We start from the raw sequence: 20,996 nt of genomic DNA, 5'->3' as shown, positions 1-20,996 counted from the left end.
GACACACAACCTTGTCACTTAATTTTAAGTGCCCTTGTCTTGTTCTTATTTTTATTTTATGAGAAACTAGCCTCTTTCAGCGGCTTCGCCTGCGTTTCCGTTCGATAAAAAGTTTCCCATCACCCAAGTCAGCTCATCTCTCTCTGTAGTCGGCCCCTCATGACTGAGGATCGTGATAATCGTTGGATTCGCATTTGGAGCGAATTATTTGTCTCCATCGGTTTCTGTCCATCGAATCGTGAACGAGTTGGTGGAATCCGGTGGTAGATGATTCCTTGATCTGGTCTGTCCATCGTGTTGGTGATCGGCCTTGTCAAGTCAGCTCATACCCTGTCTGTATACCAAATTTCATCACAATCCGTTCAGTAGTTTCAGCATGATTAACGGACAAACATCCAATTCAACAAAATGTATAATATTATAGTGTGATTCTCAAGGCTTTTCCATTGGATTTAAATGTGATTATTTTTAGGCATCATTCATTGATATTTGCACAGCTGTTTTTATTTTTGCTAAGGGAAGTAAAGGTATGCCGTTATTTTAAAGATGGCGGTGACGTTTTGGGTTTTTGATAGTGCATAGGAACATTAATTTAAGTAGTTTGTTCATTAAAGATGTCGAAAATTGTGTCATGAAGCTTATGGACGCTGTAACTTTTCTCTTTCTGTTTTCTTTTATCCCAAATGGCTTGGGTTGGGCGCAACATGTGTTTTTCTTCTTGTATATCGGTTGAACGCATAACGCGCGCCTTTAAATCTTTAACACGGCGTATCTTTTAAGTTCTCAACGATAATATCTATGTACATGTTTATTAACTCTTAAGCTTTAAACTTCGCACAGCAGAATTTTAATCAAATTGTATTAACATACAGTATTCATTTGTTAAGAAAAATAACATACTATTTTCAACTAGACACCTACTTAAATATATCTGCCATCTTAATTTTCCACGTTTCGGTATTTAAACGCAGACCATCGCTAATAAATACCAGCTTAAACTAATTATAACTGGTTCAAAGCGATTCTTAATTGCATCAGCCATTTTATCTTTTAACAACTATCATGATTATCTGATGAATTATTATCTAATCTTATATTTTTAGCTGTTTAGATGGTTCTGATTTATCTTGGAAAACTTTGGTATCCTGTTTTCATTGACTGAAATAGAAACTGCATGAATAAAATGTATTTTTGTTCGGCTGTTTATGTTGCTGCGTGCGTATACGCAGGTGTTGGCGTTCCTTGATCAAGTGTTTGTGTTTTGTTGCAAGTTCCTATTTCAATCCTTGTTGCTTGTTTGTGTGGAGTTATCAAAAGTATGTTATTTTTCATAATGTTTTTCTCTTGTATCTTAGAAGTTATTGTATCAATAATATTCAACCAATTAAAATATTTGCAGTATTCGTTTTCCTGCAATTTTCCTCTCATTAAAAGAAGTCATTTCAAATGAATTTGTTTCCATTAATTAGGTTCCGAAAAGGAGTCAAAATCAGGTGATATTTTTATGAAATAAGCCGGTAAACGAGCAGACGGATCACCTGAAGTCAAGTAATTGCCGCCGCCCATGGACACTTGAAACACCAGGGACGTTACAAGTGCGTTGCCGGCCTTTGGGGCATAGGAATTTAAAGGCTGTTGGGGATTCAGGGATTGGGTTTGATTAACCTCACTCACACAACGAAAGCGTTGTTTCACTCACAAAGCGTTGTTTGACGTCCATTTTCTGTGAAGCCGTTGTATCTCTCCGTAGTGTACAAAGATTCCCAATAGCCTTACATTGCAATAGCTTAACAAACAAAAACGTGAACCCTACGCGGAGGCACGCCTAAATTATAAAGACGTAGTTACACCAAGTACAGGCAAAGGTCAGTCGGCTGTTGACGTAACGCGGGCGGGTCAACCACACCCACAATTTCGCGCTGAGACTACGAATCAGCTGCCGCGGGTTGAGAAATAACGGGGGCTTGGCTAGTTGGCTCTCTTTACTGTCACTTGCATTTCTAGTTCTAGAAATGTAAAGAGTAGTGGACCATGGTCAAAAATACTTTTTTCTGGGTTTCAAAATAGGTAACGTGATTTTTTTAGTTTGTTATACACAACGCAAGCGTTGTTTCACGTCGGTTTTCTGTGAGGCCGTGGTATCATACCGAACCATTCGCGTCGAAGTATGGCTCTTTCACTTTTTTTTATGAATTAAGCCGGTAAACTAGCAGACGTATCCTGATGGTAAGCTATCGCGGCCGCACTTGAAACATCAGAGGCGTTACAAGTGCGTTGCCGGTTTTTTTGGGGTTAGAAATTAAGGGTTGTCTCGGGAAATCTGGGATTGGAGAGATTGGGAAGAAGGGTAACTTAAAAATTGTTATAACAAGTTTAGTCATATTTCAAAAGAATAATAATTCTTTTATTTTGTCCAGAAATTAATTCTCTTATTTTTTCAAACAGCTCACTTAAGTAGGTAAGTTCATGTATATTTATTGGATAATAAACTTAGGGGCAATTACATCACTTGCACTTAAGTACTAGTTTGACGTCATCTAAGTAAATACAACGAGGAAAATAACTAAACAGCTAACAACGCAATGACTTTGTAAATAGCTTAGGAAGTAGATAAATATTGAATTAATATTAGATTTAAAAAAAACAGTATTTACCATTTACCTTAAGGCAGAAAATCTCAATTTTCTTAGGAAACCTTATTAACCAAGATACTACCACCATTTTGAAACTCCTATGTGCGATACGAAGAGGTATGGCACTTCCTCCCGTCTCAACTAGTCACCTAGTGGGATAAGTCATTAGATAATTATTTCACCTCAAAAAAAGACAAATTAAAAGTGAAATAAAAAAGGGATGTTGAAAGTTTCTGCAACGAAAATACTTGTGAGCGAATCACATACTAAATCAAAGTCGCATTCTGCTTTCCCCTTCTTCTTGTGCTAAATCATTGTAAATATTAAATGTAAAGTTACTAATGCAAGACGCCAGGAGCTGCGGACTGCCTAGCGGGTTACCGGGGCTCCGGTTTAAAAGCAGGATTAGGAACAAGGTGGTTTTGAGTCAGTAAGAGTCTGTCACTCTCTTTCGCCTCGTCCAAGGCGAGAGAAGTCATTGGATGAATTTCCCCCCACAAATATAAAGTGTGTAATACGAGGAATAATAAATAGTAGGTACCTACCTATATATTTCTTATGCATTGCACAATAAAAAGAAAACATTTAGAATTTAAATTCGTCGTAAAATGGCCATATCGTAACATTCACTACGTCACCTGACATTGAATCTAGCGCCCCCTGGCGGCATGTTGAATAAAACACGCGACTTCCTGCATATTAATTTATGTGGTCACATAATCAGCGATTCGCCCTTGACCACGCTGTTTAATAAAATACTCTGATCGTCGCAGGCGCACCAAAACGTGCAGATATTTGATATTTTTGCTATCGAAGCTTCGTTGAGGTGCAAGGACAAAATTGTTATTTAATTTTTATCTTTTACGCGTTATCTAAAATTATTTAGTTTTATTAAAATAATTGGGTCTGCCTTTATCTTTTATTCTCATGATATATTTGCAACTCTATCTTTTAAGGTTCACAAATTATCCGGAGCTGCGGATTACCTAGCGGGCTTACTGGGGCTCCGGTTTGAAAAACAGGAGTAGGAACGGGGTGGTTTTTAGTCAGTAAGAGGCTGACACTACCTCTCACCTAGCGAGGGAAGTGATAGGATGATTTTCCCCTTTAAAAAAAAAAGGTTCACAAAAGTTTTTACGGTATTCAAAATGCAGATGCGTCTTAAGTCTTAATATGTTTTAACAGCTGCAAATTAATTAATGTTCGTAGTATTTCTGGTATTTCTAGTTGACCTAGACTCATTTAGTATCATAATATCAACCAAGGTCTTACATAATCAAAAGTATAATTAACCAGTTTCCTGCTGTCTAACTTCGTCAAATGATTTTATAGATATTTTTATATAGCACCTACGCGATACGCCAGCTTTCGTATCAGTAAGATAAGTTAGACTTAGTTAGTCTTTCTGTACGTAGGTCGACTTAGTTAGTACGGAATCAATCTTAATTGTAAAAAAAAAACATTGTTTTGAAAAAAGTAACGATGGAGATTCTTGCTCATTCTTCTCCATTCGAAACTTCACTTTGGAACGAGCACAGTAACAGACACCTCACCTCATCAGTAACAGACAGACTGACGAACAATTCAATTTGGGGTTTCCAAAGTGCCTAATTAAGGATGAATTGAAATAAATGCTTTGATTTTTTCTTTTTAGCATACCCAATATTTGTGATGCCTGTGGATCCCCATTCTATACAATCAATTCGATCAGGAACTGGATAGTTGCTGCATAGACCACCAGTGATCAGCGTAAATTTTCCCTATAACAGTTATTTTTTTATATGCACCAAGCCTTTCGCTTTAAAGTGGTGCAATTTTATAATCTTCTAAGATGAGCTAAACGCATCACCATAAACATGATAGATGTATTTATATAAAAGTAATTACACTCAGGCATATGTGTACTAAGTCATAAAGATATGAGTGTTCATAAAACATAATTCAGTGTTGAGCAAGTGTGCAGACACTGCGCAGTAGATGTCAAATGTTTCGTAACAAGAGGACAGACTGTCGTAATGTCTAAGTTTTTGGTCTAGATCGATGTGGTCCTACTGTCTAGCTAGAGTATGAGCAATTGAAAGTATTGTTAGGTTTTTGATTTGTAATTGGGTTGATGATTGTCATTTGGTTTAAAGTTGGTCATGTAACTTGATTTTGAACCCAGTGTTTTACACTAACTTAGATTATTTCGTCCAAATTGAGGGAAATAGAAAGATGAGGGATGCAAAGATTGGTGGAATGTTTAAGAAAATGGGACCTTTAAGTTAAATAGCAATCGGTGTCTCGAGCTAAAGTTAAGACGATGCGATGGTGTTGTTACTAAATGAAATGGAACTTACACCATTACCAAATGAAAAATTGGTAAAAACCAACATCTCTAAATTAGAGATCTAAGACCCACATGGGTCTGCATTCATAGACCATATAGCAAAATAGGCCACAAAAAGATACACCTTCTCCAATAAAATCGGAGAAAGTTGGAAAACATCATCAGTTTACCGACGCAAATATGTTTAACATCGCTGACGCAAGCGCATCGAGCTCATTTGGACTTTGAACACCTACACCAAAGGACGCAGAAGGTTAAAGCAACTCCCATGCTTCTGTATTTTTAGCTTCAAGTGATATAATGCAGAATGGTGCAAGTTTAAAGATGCTGAGCGGATTTTATGTCTATAATCACTTGGTATTTTAAAGACTGTGTTTATATAAAGCGTTTTCACCTAAGAATACCAAATAATTGGAATCTGACAAATATCCGATTCTTGCTTAACATAATAGGTGTGTGACGGATCCTATCGCTGTGAGAGGTCTCTCTTTTTTCCGTGTGTATCTGCAATCAGTCCCAGGACTATAAGCAGATTTTTTGAGAAGAGAAGTCTGTCTTTCTGTTAATGTCTCCTTTTTAAATAGAACAAAATGAGAAGATGCCATCTTAAATTCTGATAAATATACGCCACAATCATTAACAAACCACATTCTTGATAGCATCCATAAAATAACCAATTTTCAAACAGGATCATTAGCTTGGAGTTAGCAATTTAAGATATAATACTGTATAATACATAGGTATTGTAAACGTCGTGATTTCCTTGGTTTATTAGGTCAAGCTTGGCTATAATTCTAGGCTATTACTAGGTCAGGTTGCAATTATTCTGATCATAGTTAGCTATGGCAGGTTACTGGTAATTGACACTGAGACACTACACCTGCTTTGTTCAAGAAATAATGTTTCGATGTGGTTTTCTATTCAAGTAATGAACGTGAATTTAGATCGTGTTCTATACCCTTGGTACGAGTTTGCTTTACGTTTAAAGTAATTGAAACGAAAGCGCGTAGGGCTCTCTGATTGGTTGGTTTATTTGAGCCGACCAATCAGATAGCCGATTCTTAAGTAATTGAAACTCGTACTAAGGGTACAAAGGGCTAATACGACTTTGTTTTACATTTAACGAGACGACGTCGAAACGAGAGCGCGTTTGGCGGTGTGATTGTTATACACGTCTCAAAATATGGTTCGATTTTTGTGGCGTAAACATACCATTTATTTAAGAAAACCCTTTTATTCGTTATCCTTTACCTATTTAAGATTTAAGATACATCCTGTCTACCATAACACGCCCACTAGTAAACAATGGACTTCCTCCAATAAATTCCAAATCGGCTATTGAATACACAAGTAAATAAAACAGCATATTTATTTCCCTAAATCCATTTCTCAAGCACCGAACCCATAAATTGTTTAGTAATAAGATCAGAAACAGATATATTGGAAGGAAAATACGCATATGGTACTTACACTGGAAACTTTATTGGTAACACATCTGCATTGCTTTCGGCTGCATCTACAGAAATAAAACTGACACACCTTCTGGAAAAATATCTTCATATCATGTTTTTTATTGAATGTAATAATGCTGGAGGTGAAATGTGTCAAAATGTGCGTCAGTTGAAACGTTTTGCTTATGAAATAGCGTATCATTGGTTTTTGTGGCTTTGCAGTCCATTAAATACTATTTCTATCGGAAAATGTGTTATTGAGAGTGCTTTGTGAGTTCGCTTGAGTGGAAGATCATTTTCTTGGAAAGTAATGGAGATTGATTGAGACTAAGCGTGCTTTTCTACCAGAGATGTGCTATGCTACGTTGGTGTGGATTCGTTTGGCCTCCACCTATCATATTCATTGGTACACATAGCTTAGAACTGGTAGAAATTGGACTCAGCTAGGCAATAGATGGCTTCCCTACTATTGATACATCGCATACTTGAGCTGCCCATCTTTCTCGCACAGCTACAAGGCTTAGTATTAGTTGAAACGGTCACGAAGTTTTACAACTTAGCCATTACATAATCGTAGCGTAGCTACATAGCAGAGATTTCCTGTGTAGCTATAGTAAGCACCAGAGATGGTGGAAAGACACCCTAAGATGTCTGAAACGGCTTTCGATTGCAAAGAAAACCGTCAAAAACATTTTTCGGAAGCTGTCATTAGTACTACAGCTATTGTTGAAAAATCTGGTGGTGTACCAACTTCCTCAATGTACAATATGACATCAGAAACAGTTTTAAAACACATTCACGTATTTTACGTCATGGAAAATGATATAATATCAACTACTGTCTAAAAACACGTAGGCAAGACAAGAATTCATTTAGCACTCAATATCTAATTTTCTCTGGATATTACCAGTTTGGAACTAAAAGCATGGGACATGAGAGTCTGGTTAGAAAAACTGCTAACAAAAACAGTAAATATTATTTTAACAAGTTATCAAATCATGGATGATAAAACAGCACCTATGAGGAGAGCAGATTCGTAAATAGAGATGATGACGGGGTATTAAAATTAAAAATCTATTTAGTACGTCATTTAGGTAATGAAAAAATATTAGACACGTATTTCTTATTTTATCACATAAGTAAACAATACTTAGATAAAACGAATCAAAGTTTAGTAGTGGAAGCAAATACGGTCATTTCTACGTATAAAACGAACCCAGAAGTGACGTCACTCGATATTTCAAATCAATATATCTTCGAAAGTATTTGTTTCTGAAAGAAAATACAAAATACGTGACTAACGTTTTGAAATAATCTACAAGACGGACATTAAAATAAAAATTAGTCATATACACTGTTCAAAGGATTGTGATGACAATTTTGTTCAAGGTTTTTCAAAAGCAATGGAAGAATTCATTAAAGTCTTTTATATCATCTACAATATTTTCCATGCTGCTATGCGTACGTAAATTAAAAGTCGACAAACAGCTAAAGAGAATCTTGTAGAAACATCAGTGTTTGCGGAAGAATTTAGTATGATTATACTATTTGAGTAAGATTTGTCACTCGTTCGACGTTATTTTGTTCTAACTGATAGTGGAATGTAGGTAGTAGAGTCCTGGTGTATAGGAATTTGCTTAAAAGTAGCTGGAATGTGGAAGATCCATGCTTCGGTACGAATGGACCGGCTTGGACTGGAGTGATACCACGGCCTCACAGAAAACCGACGTGAAATAAAGCATGCGTTGTGTTTCGTTATGTGAGTGAGGTTATTGAAGGCTCAATTACCTCCTTTCCCATTCTTTCCAATCCCCAATAACCCTTAAATTCCTAACTCCGTAAGTGCGTAAAGGACAGCATTCCATGATGAAATGGCTTCGTGTGATTCTAAACTGCCTCTTACTTCATTCAACTTCAAACCTAAAAAATAATCAAATTGTTTACTTCTTGCATGTGATCCAAGACAATTTAACAGTTTACATGATAAAAAACAAAATCCGTAAGTGAATGACACTGCATTGTAAGAGCGTGAGGCATGAATCACGAGTGGTTGTCCCAAATACGTGTTTGTTGACTCCTAATACATACTTCTTCTATACAAGAACTTATTAATTTAGCTCCACAAACAATACGTACTCCGCCTGTCATGATAACGTCTAAATGTAATGCTTCGTCAAATATTTTCGTGTTTGCTCGTGTATTAGACTTGATTGTTCATCTTTTTGGGAAATCGGACATTGCTGGTGATAAGGTTTCGAAAAGTTTGTTGAGATCTTCGTTCCGTCAGTTGGTAGGCCTTGATCTTTGTGGCTTTTTGGGTCCTTTTCAAAACTAAACTTATGGCCGTTTTTCAACCTTCCCTAAATAATTCCTTAACTAAAGCTACTTCAAGTGCTACTAAGTACCTACGTACGCAGGGTAGGTAGGAAGTGGCATGTCTTTTCTAGATATAAACCAAAATTTCGTTTAGTGTCACTGAGCTTAGGAGTTCGGTAAATTTTAAAAATTCTTGGTGAAAACGCAGCCATTACATTTTTTTAAAGGATAAAGTCGGCATTCGGCACTGTTTTGTATGACCTGTCATAAGTTTTAATATAATTATGTATTGCATTGTGGAAACTCATGTTTTGATGACGAATCACAGTTGTATTTACAATAGTAGTAAATAAGGTAAATATTAATGTTATTGTGGTGTGCATATTATATCTGCGGTGCTGAATCATTGCATTCTTGTACTTTATCGGAATCAAAAGTCAAAAGAAATTCCCATTGATCCATTTGGAAACATCGGCGTGTTATATTACGTTGCTTCATAAGATTCTCGATATGATGTACCTTCAAAACCTTTGGGATTTCAAAGCTTGTGCTTTAACTTTCAATTTATTAATAAGTAGCTGAATGAGAGGACTTGAAGATGGAGCTCATTACCGTGCATCTAACAGTAGACTATTTCAAAAATATACGGGCACTATCTTCTAACAACCTCATAATAATTACATAATTATGTAAATACTCCTCAATTTAATGCAGCGGTTGTTGTCCTCTTATTCTCACAAAGCACGTGATTTAATTGACTTATCTCATTTCCCTCTTTATACGCGTCATCATGCGGATTATTTTAGGCACTTTTATAGCCACAAATGTTATACAAAACATTTGCTAACGTCTCAGACATGAACATATCTTATATCTGTCATACCTCTCAGCCATAATCAGCTAAATCCTGTCTAATAACACTATCACTACCATCTGACCAGAGATGTAATACAAAATATTTGCTGCTAATATCTCAGACATGGCAGCAACCAAATCCTCATCATCATCATCATATCTTCAGCCATAGGACTTTCACTGTTGGACTTAGCGTCCCCTAATGACTTGAGTCGGCCTGTGTAAGATGATCTGCACCCAAATTCCAAGCAGCTCCCTGCGACTTAAATTAAGTTGTCTGTCTACCTTATGGTTGCATGAATTCTGCTATATCTGCTATAGCGGCCCTAACCTTAGGGGAGGGCCCTATTTTAATGAGTTTACTAAAATGTCACTGGCGAAAAATAGGTGTAACATTTCATAATCTGTATTTCTATCCCCTTCCCTTTGAGAAATAAAACGTATGACCATTAAGTTGTTTCTACAGTTATAGGTCATTCGTGCTCTAGTACCTAGTGCATAGGATCACGCGTGACCTAGATAAGGTTAGGGCCGCTAGCTACTCTAGGCATTAGAATTGTATTATATGGATATATTTCTCGACTGCTATTAAAGTAAGGACAATGCATGTTTCTGAATCAAATGTATAACATTGTCTTTTCTAAACGATTAGGTATCTAATTTTGATTAGGAAGGTGTAGGAAGTTATATATTATGTTATGTTAATGTTATGTTATCACTAGCTTCTGCCAGCGGTTTCCCCCGCGTTTCCGTCGGATTATAAGTATCCTATCACCCAAGTCAGCTCATACCATGTCTCTATGCCAAAATTCGTGCCGTAGTGTCAGCGTGATTAACGGACAAACAAACTTCCACATTTATAATACTAGTGCGATAATCGTCCGTCGTCTTAAAACAGAATCTAAAGATATCTCAAGGTCAAGAGGTTTGCTATCCCTACTCTTGGAAAGCGAATTGAGGATATAGGTCCCCGAAATTTTAGAGGATGCTGCTCCCTGATCCTTGGTGACTGATTTGCTGCTTGTTTTATTGGTACTTGCCTGGGGTGGGTTAGAAACCCGCACTCTTAAACCTCTTGGCCACCACAACATATATTTTGTGGCTTACGTGCACTGCACGTAAGCCACAAAATACAACAACAGGCGTTTAGCAATAGGGTTTCCCCTATGGAAGTTTTAAGAGACGAATAATTATTAATTGTTATGAAAAACTCAGTGCATTGACTGAAATTGTAGCTTGTGAGTCAAACTTTGAGTACATTTCATATTGCACGTAGCTTCTTCAGACCAGACTATATAGGTACTTAGGTATTAATTGGGATGGTATTTCCTGACGCATATAAACATTGCAGTGTTTTTTCCTCAATGAGGCTGAGGTGTAGGACTTGCCTACTTTTCACCAGGGTTAGGGTGAATCAGGTGACCGATACAGTGCATCGGTGCAGAATTAACGTTTTTTTTTAAAGAACACGCCGGTAACTGATCATGCGTATCACCTGATGGTAAGCAATTGCCGCCACTCATGGTCACTTGAAACACCAGAGGCGTTACAAGTGCGTTGCCTTTTGGGGGTTAGAAATTCAAGGGGTTTTTGGGGAATCGGGAATTGGGAACGGGTATATAAAATAAAAAATGGCAAAAATGGCCTGTTCTTTATAAGGGGTGCAATAATGGCACACAAATTTTATTAATACCTATATCGATAGTTAGTGCCCTCCTCGTGTGTTCTAACAACCTTTGCAACAAATAAATATCGTTTCATCTGTCTCATTTTGTAAAATATTTGTAGTGACAGATATATTTTGAAGAGCGTCTTAAAATTGATAAGCGTTTTAGTATTTGGACATTAGCATTTAAAAGATTCAATAACTGAACTATAAACGCTGAAATAGGTCACAGAATCAACCAACCTTTTTCCAAACAAATAATAAAGTAGGCCTATTTGTTTCAATACAAATTGTGGGCGTGGTACGTTAATGTATCCAGCATAAACTGGTCTCTGATTGCATACCATCTTCTCCGGTCCAGGGTCATCATACCCTGGTGTTGGAGCCGTGTGTATGTATCAATAACGGAGGTCAGGTGTTAATGATGAGAATGAGAGCTGATTGAGGGCAATTTAACACTGAGTTTAATAGAAACCCAGACGTCATCATTTGCGTCGTAAAGTCTTGAATTTCACGAAGACATTGAACGCATTTTGTTTTCAATTGCACTCTGTGACTTATTGGTCTAGTTTTTGTAAATGGATGCAAGGTCCTGTGGTTTTTAAATGGGTAAATAGGCTATGGTGCCGTGTGGCAATGCATCTAGTGTTGTTCAGACTAAATAGTAATAATGTTAAAGTGTCTGTTTGTAATATTGAAATAACCGCTTTTTATTATATGTGTATGAATAAACATATTATACACTAAAAGCTACGGACTACCTAGCGGATTTACCGGTGCTTCTGCTCAATGAGCAAGAGTAGGTTTTTAGTCAGTAAGATTCTGACACTCCCTCACGCCTCGCACAAGGCGGGAGAAGTAGTTAATTTTCTACCCCTCAATAAAATCCGTCGGTCTTACTAATATTATAAATACGAAAGTTTATGAGTTAGCATGTTTGTTACTCAATCACGTCAAAACTGCTGAAGGGATCGGGATGAAATTTAGTACAGGGGTAGATTATGGTCTGAAATAACACATAGACTACGTGTTATTTTATTTTTAACGCATAAAAGGTGTTGCTGGCAGAAGACACTACAGTGTAACAATAGGAACAGATTGTAACAAAACCCACTAAACAACTACTTATAAACTATTATTCTCTGTATTTGTATGACTGTATTTTCTATGTAATAATACTGTTGCACGTAATCTCTAACTCTCATACCGATTACCGACGCAGCCAAACATAACAACCTGTAGGTTCCGCGTTCGTTTCCCGGTAGGCGTACGCGCATGTTTTCATTACTCATTGTTGGACTCTCATTGTCTTTGGAACAACAATACACGCGAATGTGCGTTGTTTAGAAATCAATACAATAATACGATCCGATTTTCATTTTAAACACTTGTTGTACCTACGGATGATATAATAAGACACATCTTGATTGAGATTGTACTTAACAAGTTAACTGTCATTATAAGATTGTTGCTATTTAAATTATAGTGTGTTTGGAAAGGTTTACAGCAATATTGGTTTACCTCCTATTATAGGGGGACTGCTAACATAACAAACCGTTCGACCTGGGAATCTTGGAATCAAAGACCGTTTGCTTTGACCAATAGCGCTGACTTTATAAACAGACCGACCCATAAATAATCAAACCACACCACACTGTTCCTATACTCTAAGTTATCAAACGAGCAGACAGGAATCACCCGATGGTAAGCAATTGGCATCGCCCATAGACCCCCAAAACACCAGAGGATCAATATTGCGTTGCCGACTTTTTGGAGGGTGAGGGCATTTGTGGAGATTGGGGTTGGGGGTGATTGGGCTTCTTGTCATCATCATCATCAGCCGAGAGACGTCCACTGCTGAACAAAGGCCTCCCGCTTAGTCCTTCTTATACGGTTCTTATACGTAAACTTAACTTATTTATATTAAAGATGGATTATTATGTTTGTTTCCAGAGTCCAACCGCATGTGGGCAAGCGCTTCCTTCGTGGGCGTGCTCATCATCATCGGACTGCCTCTCTGGTGGAAGACGACAGAAGTGTACAGGTAACTATCCTATCCTATCCACTTTAGGAATCTGGTTGCCTCACAGTGCGTCCCCGTCACGCTAATATGCAGGTAATATACCATTATAAATATGTAACGGAGTTCTTACTAGTAGTGAGACAAAAATCTTAAAGTTTGCTTTGCTCCAGAGAAGATCCTAATGTAATATAAATACGCTTCAAAGATCCATCAGACCACCACAGATGGGGCTCAGTAGGCCTGATGCCTGATCCGAAGCTGTGGACTACCTAGCAGATTTACCGGGACTCCGGCTCGAAAATCAGGAGTAGGAATGGAGTGATTTTTAGTCAGTAAGAGTCTGACACTCCCCCTCGCCCAAGGCGGGAGCAGTAATTGAATGATTTCCCCCCCTTAAAAAAATGCAATGTAAAACATACTTGCTTGTGGTGGTTCTTCCTAATTCACACATTACACTGCTATTTACTATTACAGTCTTTATTTTACTATCCTCATTCAATAAAACGGTGTAAACAAATTCCATTGCATTAATGACTCATTTTCTCAAACAAATACCTACAACCACACTAGCCATTAAAGGCTAGTATCGAAAAACTGGGCATTAAGAAAATATGCGAGTAAACACATTCCTGCAACTAAGCAATCGTATGTTTACTTGTGTAAATAAACAAGGACTAATTAAAAGACACACGCGACGTTAACAGCTGACTGGGGCCTTGTATTCTAATTTTCTAATAGGTGCAACGCATATGCGCACGAGTTTGTGATGCGATGCTTGCGCTTGCGCGGCCAATTAACGAGATTGATAGGTACTTAACCGCTCCAAAAATCAGAATAAAGGTTATTTGTGGAGATTCTTATATTTTGGTGAACCAGTTGATTGTGTGTTGTTAGTGTATGGACATTCACAACAGTCCCGTATCTTCCCAAACCCCGATTCCCCAACAACCCTTAAACTCCTAACCCCCAAAAGGCCGGCAACGCACTTGTAACGCCTCTGGTGTTTCAAGTGTCCATGTGTGGCGCTGATCGCTTACCATCAGGTGACCCGTCTGCTCGTTTGCCTCCTATTCCATAAAAAATAATTATGACATTTATTTGACCCCAAACAGGGCTTTACCTATGGACGATAACCGTTTATTAATAGATATAATATATAAACCAAATTTTACGATCCTACTTATCATATACTATGAACTCTGATAACCTCACGTTCGATTTTTCTATATATGTATATTTGTTTATATTTAGATAAAATTTTAGTGCAATTTTATGATCGACCTTTGATACCAATGTCCGAAGATTTTTTGCAAAGTCAGAGCATTCACTTTGAACTAATTTGTGCCCGCAGCTCCGTTGGCCTGATACTTTTCCCCACAATTGGTCACAGGTCACTTCTTCTGATATTTCGGAATTAAGTCAAAGTTACAATTTTTATGACTGCTTTTCCACCAGAGATGTGCTATGCTACTTTGTGGATGCGCTGTGGAAACGGACTCAGCTAAGCAATGTGGAAACTTGCGGGCTATAGAGGCGTGCTATGGATGGCTTCCCTACTATCGATACATTGCATATTCTTCTTCGTACAGCTAAATAGCTTGGTATCAATGGAAATGGTCATATAGTTTCATAGCTTAGCTATTACATCTTCGTAGCATATTTACATAGCACATCTCTGGTGGAAAAGCGTCAAAAATTGTCTTTTATTTTTATTAAACTTCAGTTTTAAATTAAACGTTTATAAGAAAAGAAACAAGCAATAAATGGGTTTCAGTCTTTCAAACAATAGCCAAACCAATAGAACAAACTCTGTAAACAAAACTAAGCGGCTTTCAGCCTCATTTTAAGTGGAGATTGTATTACAAATGCCTTCATGAAGTCCTTAGTATCGTTTTAAATGAAGTAGATAATCCAAAGTCGATACCAACCATAGCACATTTTGTTCCATTAACAAAACAACGTTAAATCTTCTCTCTTTAATACTGTGCACGAGACAATGACGAAATTGACAATCGGTACGATATAATGGCGCAGTTTATTCACCAGAATATTAAACTTCCGACAGCTGGAGCAACGCTGTTTAACTTGTTTGGTTTTATTCAATGCCTTATCCCGCCTTAGGCGAGGCGAGAGGAAGTGTCAGACTCCTGCGTCTTGAGCCGGACTCCGAATCAGGGATCTATGGGGGTCTGATGGCACTTTGAGCCGCGCAGAACGCGACGAGCCATACGCATAGGACTGATTCTGGTCTGGCGGCGAGCTACCCTTGCTCGCTGTCCGCAGACCCGCAATTATGGTGACCGGAGATAGTCGTGCGATCCCCAACGCCAACTTGTTTGGTTTACATCATGAATGCTCTCACTGCACACCCAACCAAACTCAGCCCAACAATTTATGAATCACACAATAATGGATGTGTGCAAAAATTAAAACCGTGACACATTACTTAATAGCCCGCCACTCCCGTGTGTTAAATTAAGTCAAATGTTAACAAGAGCGTTTCCTTTCTTCCAGGGTATCACTGCCATATGACAAGATCAGCTCGTTCGATACTCTGTCTCACTCTATCACCACGGAACTGACAGTGCTGGCGAATGATGACGCCACTGCCGCGGAGATTATTAGCAAAATTCTGAATGCTTTCGAAGATTCTGGTGAGTTGCTAGGTTATTTTTTGTACCCCTCATTGTATAAACGACTGATGATTTATTAGTAGTACCAAGTGCAGATGGCAGTAGCCATCGACTACTGGAAGAAAGCCTTCCTTCAAACGAACTAACCAACAAGATCAAGAAGTATAAAGACTAAAGATTATTCCGCGGTTCAAAATAGCCGTGGCGGTTAGCCTTAGTGCGACTGATGCCTTATAAGGTTTTCTGGATAAAAAAGCCTAAAATGTGTCCCAAAACTAGGAAGTATCGTCCTTAATCCGACACTAATAATCACGATATAAAGCTTAGAAGATTGTTATAAAGCTTGCTAAAACGTTTACAAGCTTAAAAGGTGTAAGAAATTATACTCACTTTTTGTCTATAATTCTTTAACTGAATACAGTTCCTGGCTTTTCAGATGTAACCAAACTCAAGATCACCAAATCCCTAATCTCAAAGCAATTGCTCTCGACCCTGGACGCGGTAGCAGATGAGCATGAGGCGGTGGAAGAAGTGGGGGCAGTGTACGACCTGACGAAGCATAACACGTTCTACGTGGTGCAGAGGAAGCCACTCTTCCAGGACACCTGGCTGGCGGGAGACAGGGTCATGTTCTTTAGAGATGCTAAGGGTTAGTATTTTGGTCCTACTGAAACTAGATTTTGAAGAGTTGGCGGTGCGGTGTAGAAATCTGTAGTGGGAGTGATTAGAACGTGCACTGGTTAAACTGTGGTTACTTTCTGCTATAAAACTACATACACATCACATATCAATAGCCTATACGTGGCCAATCCAACGTGACGCCTTTTATCCCCAAAAGCAGAGGTGCTCATTACGGCACTTAAGGCATTGCTTTACAATATACACCCACTTTTCACCGTTTGTGTTGTAAGTCCCAGTAAGTAATAGTGACTTTCAAATATTTTTTGGACACCACTGACAAACGGTGACGGAAAACATCGTGAGGAAACCTGGGCTTATAATTTCTAATATAGGGAACTTTGAAATCGCCAACCCACATTGAGCAAGCATGGTGATTAATGCTCAAACGTCCTACGTGCGAGAAGAGGCTTTGGTTAGCAGCGGCCATTTATATGCTGATGATAAACATATTTTTGCCATGCATAGCGGAATAAACAATCGTAGATCGTACTACTAAAAGTACTCGTACATTAACTACCTCCCTTTCGATATAGCGGAAGGTTTTCTAACGTCCCTTACTGAGCAGCATAGCAACATAGCAACATTCAGTTTGCTCAGTAAGATTTATGACCCACATTCGGTACTGAAGCGCTCATTACGTGGGCCAGTCAATATTTGGGCCCACCAAACAAACAACATGTGCCCTTTGAATTGCCTGTGGTTGTATTTCAGTACTTTCAATGTCCTTTGGGCGAATTCCATGCGTGTGAAATTGTGGTAGGTGCTTAGATACATTGAGGGCAGAGTCTCATAAAGTCATAACGCTCGTGAGAACTGACTTACCGAAACCGCACAGCAGCTCTCTTTTAAACTGCGATCCTCAACTTTCTTAGAAAGCATGTTTATAACAAACCTCTTTTATATTTAGCTTCTAATGGGCTCCCAGTATAACAGTGGACCAATAATATTAATTAACTTACCGCCGCACTCAAAGTCATTTAATGGTTAGGTACTTAACCCAGTCCTTAGCAAATGTTTTCGGAACAAAATCGTTACTGAGGAATAGTTTAAGTAATCATTTAATGTCTCTGAGTACGACAGTTAATCCTATTTTTGTATGTATCACCTGATTGATTACGTACGTAAGCGATTTATGTCACCTATGCTCCTTTGGATACCTACAACTCTAGAGGAGTTACAGATGCGTCACCAACCTTTTAAAAGGTGATCCGGAGCTGCGGACTACCTAGCGGGTTTACCGGGCTCCGGCTCGAAAAGCAAGAGTAGGAACGGGGTGGTTTTTAGTCAGTAAGAGTCTGGCATTCATTCTCGCCTCGCCGAAGTCATTGGATGATAAAATGAACCCTACTTAGGTAATAATGTAGGAAACGCCTTTTAATAGTTTCGTTGGGAGATGTCATTGAATGATATTCCCCCCCCCCCCCTTAAAAAAAGCATTTTAAAAGGTACCTTTTTTTACTTACTCGTCTTATTTTTCTAATTACAGCATCAAACACAGTAGCTGAAGCCTTGAAACGTGTGGTGTACCAAACATCAGTGGTGGAAGGTGCTCGCTCCGAGACAGCTGACGCGGCTCGGCAAACCAGGTTCCCGCCCGGGGCAGGGTACCATATCGTGCTGTCTGTGGTACATCCTAGACCTGATGCGCTGAAGGTCGACCTTAATGCTGGTGATGCTGTTGAAGGTACGTGCTTAGATAGGTAGATAGGAGATAACAGGGTAGTGGATTTTTTTTTATTAAATCCGTCTTATAAATTACTTAAGCCTACACTAGTGTCAGACAACGTTGTCCAACATGGCGTCTAATGTGTTAAAGACGTCCAGACAGCTAGCCAGTCTGACGTCCCACAACTACTCTTTAGGGATGGACATTAAGAAAAATATTTTTTTGATCGCTATCGATACTCGCAGCATACATTTAATTCTCTTGAATTTTTTTATTAAATGTGTGTGTTATTTAGTTGTGTAGTGTAACTACGTGTATATACTTGTCAAAATAAATATTTTATGACCGAGCCCTGAGGTGTTTCAGAGTTTCAGTTTTACAGAACCGTGAAGAATATAAGTGTATATTAGTTTGTATATGTTACTAAAGCAACCACGATCTTTCAGATTAAGTACCACCACGCATTATCAAAGGCGCCGGAAATGTCTACTATATATTTGTGCTCAGATAAAGTCACTGTGGTTCGGGCAGCGAGAGCCGCGTCTACAGTAGATTTACCCACATAATTAAAGGTTTTTTAAGAGTGATAATTGAACGACGCATGATTTTCATTTTATATTCTAAAAAAACATTACTACCTATCCATCGTAGCAGTACATCCCATCACTAAACACGACTATGGATTTACGTTATACGCATAACACTTTACTTTATTTTTGATTTCATTAGATTTTATTTAAAGACTAGAACATTCCGGTTGGATTTAATTGAATTAACTACACTTCCGAATGATATAACATAATACGAATGTGATACAGTTAAAATACTAATGCATCATTTTTAAATCGCAGCAACTTTCAAGAGTGATACGAAACGTTACTGAATCTGTCAGCCGCACCTTGTTACAGCGCATAGGGTATACTAAACTTTAAAAATATATTATAAGTTAAGTTATATATTTGTTTTGTAAAGAAAAAAAATTGTATCTTTCACATTGCAATTAATCGGTTATAGTGTAATTACCATATACATAGCATGCATCTTTCCATATAAAGAAAAAAAACAAATCTTAGTTGAACCCGTTTCCATCAGTGCTAAGCTATCTGTACCCATGAATATGATTGGTGGAAGGAAGCCAAACGCATCCTCAGCAACGTACTATAGTACATCTCTGGTGGAAAGCTAATCTCGTCTAACAATTACTCACAATAACCTGTTGTTTTCAGACTACATCGGATCGTTCGTGGATGAGTTGAGTGTCCTGCACAACTTCACGCTCAAGTCACAGTGGCTACATCTACTGGACTTCGACTTCCAAGCCAAAGAGGTATAGTAATCTGTTACCTATGCTTTTAGAAATAAGATACCACTGATTTAATTTTATCGACTACTTTATTTATTGGATCGAAGCTCCTTATCGCGTGGTAAGGGGGCTTTTTAAGGGGGTAAAATCATTATATGACTTCTCTCCATGGGCGAGGCGAGAGGGAGTGTCAGACTCTTACCAAAAACCACTCCGTACCTAAGTCAGTTCAGTCCAAAATTGTCCAAAGTGGTAAGAGAGCTAGGCGAGCGTCACAAAAAAGCCCCACGACACATTTTCACATTCTAAAATTGAAAATTCGAAAAGTGACAGTGACATTAGTAGTAATAGACTATTGATTAGCTTTTTTAGAGAGGAGGAAAACTGATAATGTGGTCCAAATAATTCAGCCTACAACACTAATGAATCCACACATCAATAAACAATTCCAGATAAAAGACACGAGTGACTGGGGCCGCCATTACGCCGTGCGCCAGGACAGGCTGCACCTCTTACTGACTAAACTGGAGGAACGCACCGCCACGCACGTGTCCGAGCTGCCCACCATCAACCTCGCGCTGTACGCTGTTCCCTGTGAGAGGGCGCCACTCGTTATTTATGATAGTAGTGGTGAGTTTATTTTTAATTATTGTTCTCTTATTTTTTGGTAAATATAAACCTAAGTGGTCTACTTGATAAGTCGCAGGGTGGGGCTAAATATAGGTTGTTTTCAACCTGCCAATATCTGACAGCGAATAAGGAATCCTATGTTCAGTACCCTTAGTGCGAATTTGCTTTACGTTTAACGAGATCGAAACGAGAGCGTGTTCGGCGGAGTTAAGAGGGAGTGTCAGACTTTTACTGACTAAAAACCACCCTGGCCCTATTCTTGGTTCTAGCGGGATCCGGTAGTCCCCAGCTCTGGGATCATAAATAGAGTTAGGGTTGATTCCAGATTTTATATTAGCACAAAGTTCCTGTTCTCGAACGGTGTCCAAAGCTATTTTCCTGCTAACCTGATTCCTTTTGCTAAATAAATGCTTAACCTATAATTGTGATCCAAACTGATTCATATTATTAACACATTACAAAGTAATAACGTCACGAATTCCATTGTAAGCATTGATTGCTCATACCTATTCTTTACATTTCTCACAGATAAGAAAGTGGAATCCCACGTCCAAGCATTCATGTCACCGAAGTGGGGTGGCGTGGTACTGGGCGGGCCGAGCGAGGCAGACTGCAGGGACGCCAGCCCCGTGTGGAGGCCCAACGTGAGGGTCGTCATGGGCACCTTCATCTCACAGCTTAGGAAACTGCTGGGCATTACTGATGCGGTGAGATTTTGTCTTTTATTTTAATATGACAAGTGACAGATGACAAAAGTCCCACATAGACTATCGAAGAGTAAATCAACGGATGACGTCATAAAATCCTACA

At 38.5% G+C, this 20,996-nt stretch overlaps 1 protein-coding gene across 2 annotated transcripts in view; it reads left to right on the top strand.

The window, feature by feature from the left end:
* The window catches only part of LOC118274637 (GPI transamidase component PIG-S), a 57,459-nt gene that overhangs the window by 33,839 nt on the left and 2,624 nt on the right, over positions 1–20,996 (top strand). For both annotated transcript variants that reach the window (XM_050696685.1, XM_050696686.1), the window contains exons 2-8: positions 13,204–13,294; positions 15,788–15,927; positions 16,343–16,555; positions 18,074–18,271; positions 19,480–19,580; positions 20,009–20,186; positions 20,715–20,893. In XM_050696685.1, coding sequence (XP_050552642.1) covers positions 13,204–13,294; positions 15,788–15,927; positions 16,343–16,555; positions 18,074–18,271; positions 19,480–19,580; positions 20,009–20,186; positions 20,715–20,893 — 1,100 coding nt within the window. The remainder of the gene's footprint in view (positions 1–13,203; positions 13,295–15,787; positions 15,928–16,342; positions 16,556–18,073; positions 18,272–19,479; positions 19,581–20,008; positions 20,187–20,714; positions 20,894–20,996) is intronic.

The sequence above is a fragment of the Spodoptera frugiperda genome, chromosome 11 (assembly GCF_023101765.2).
Source record: "Spodoptera frugiperda isolate SF20-4 chromosome 11, AGI-APGP_CSIRO_Sfru_2.0, whole genome shotgun sequence".
NCBI classification, from domain to species: domain Eukaryota; kingdom Metazoa; phylum Arthropoda; class Insecta; order Lepidoptera; family Noctuidae; genus Spodoptera; species Spodoptera frugiperda.
The sequence above is the reverse complement of the archived record's forward strand: the minus strand, read 5'-3'. Positions and strand labels throughout refer to the sequence as shown.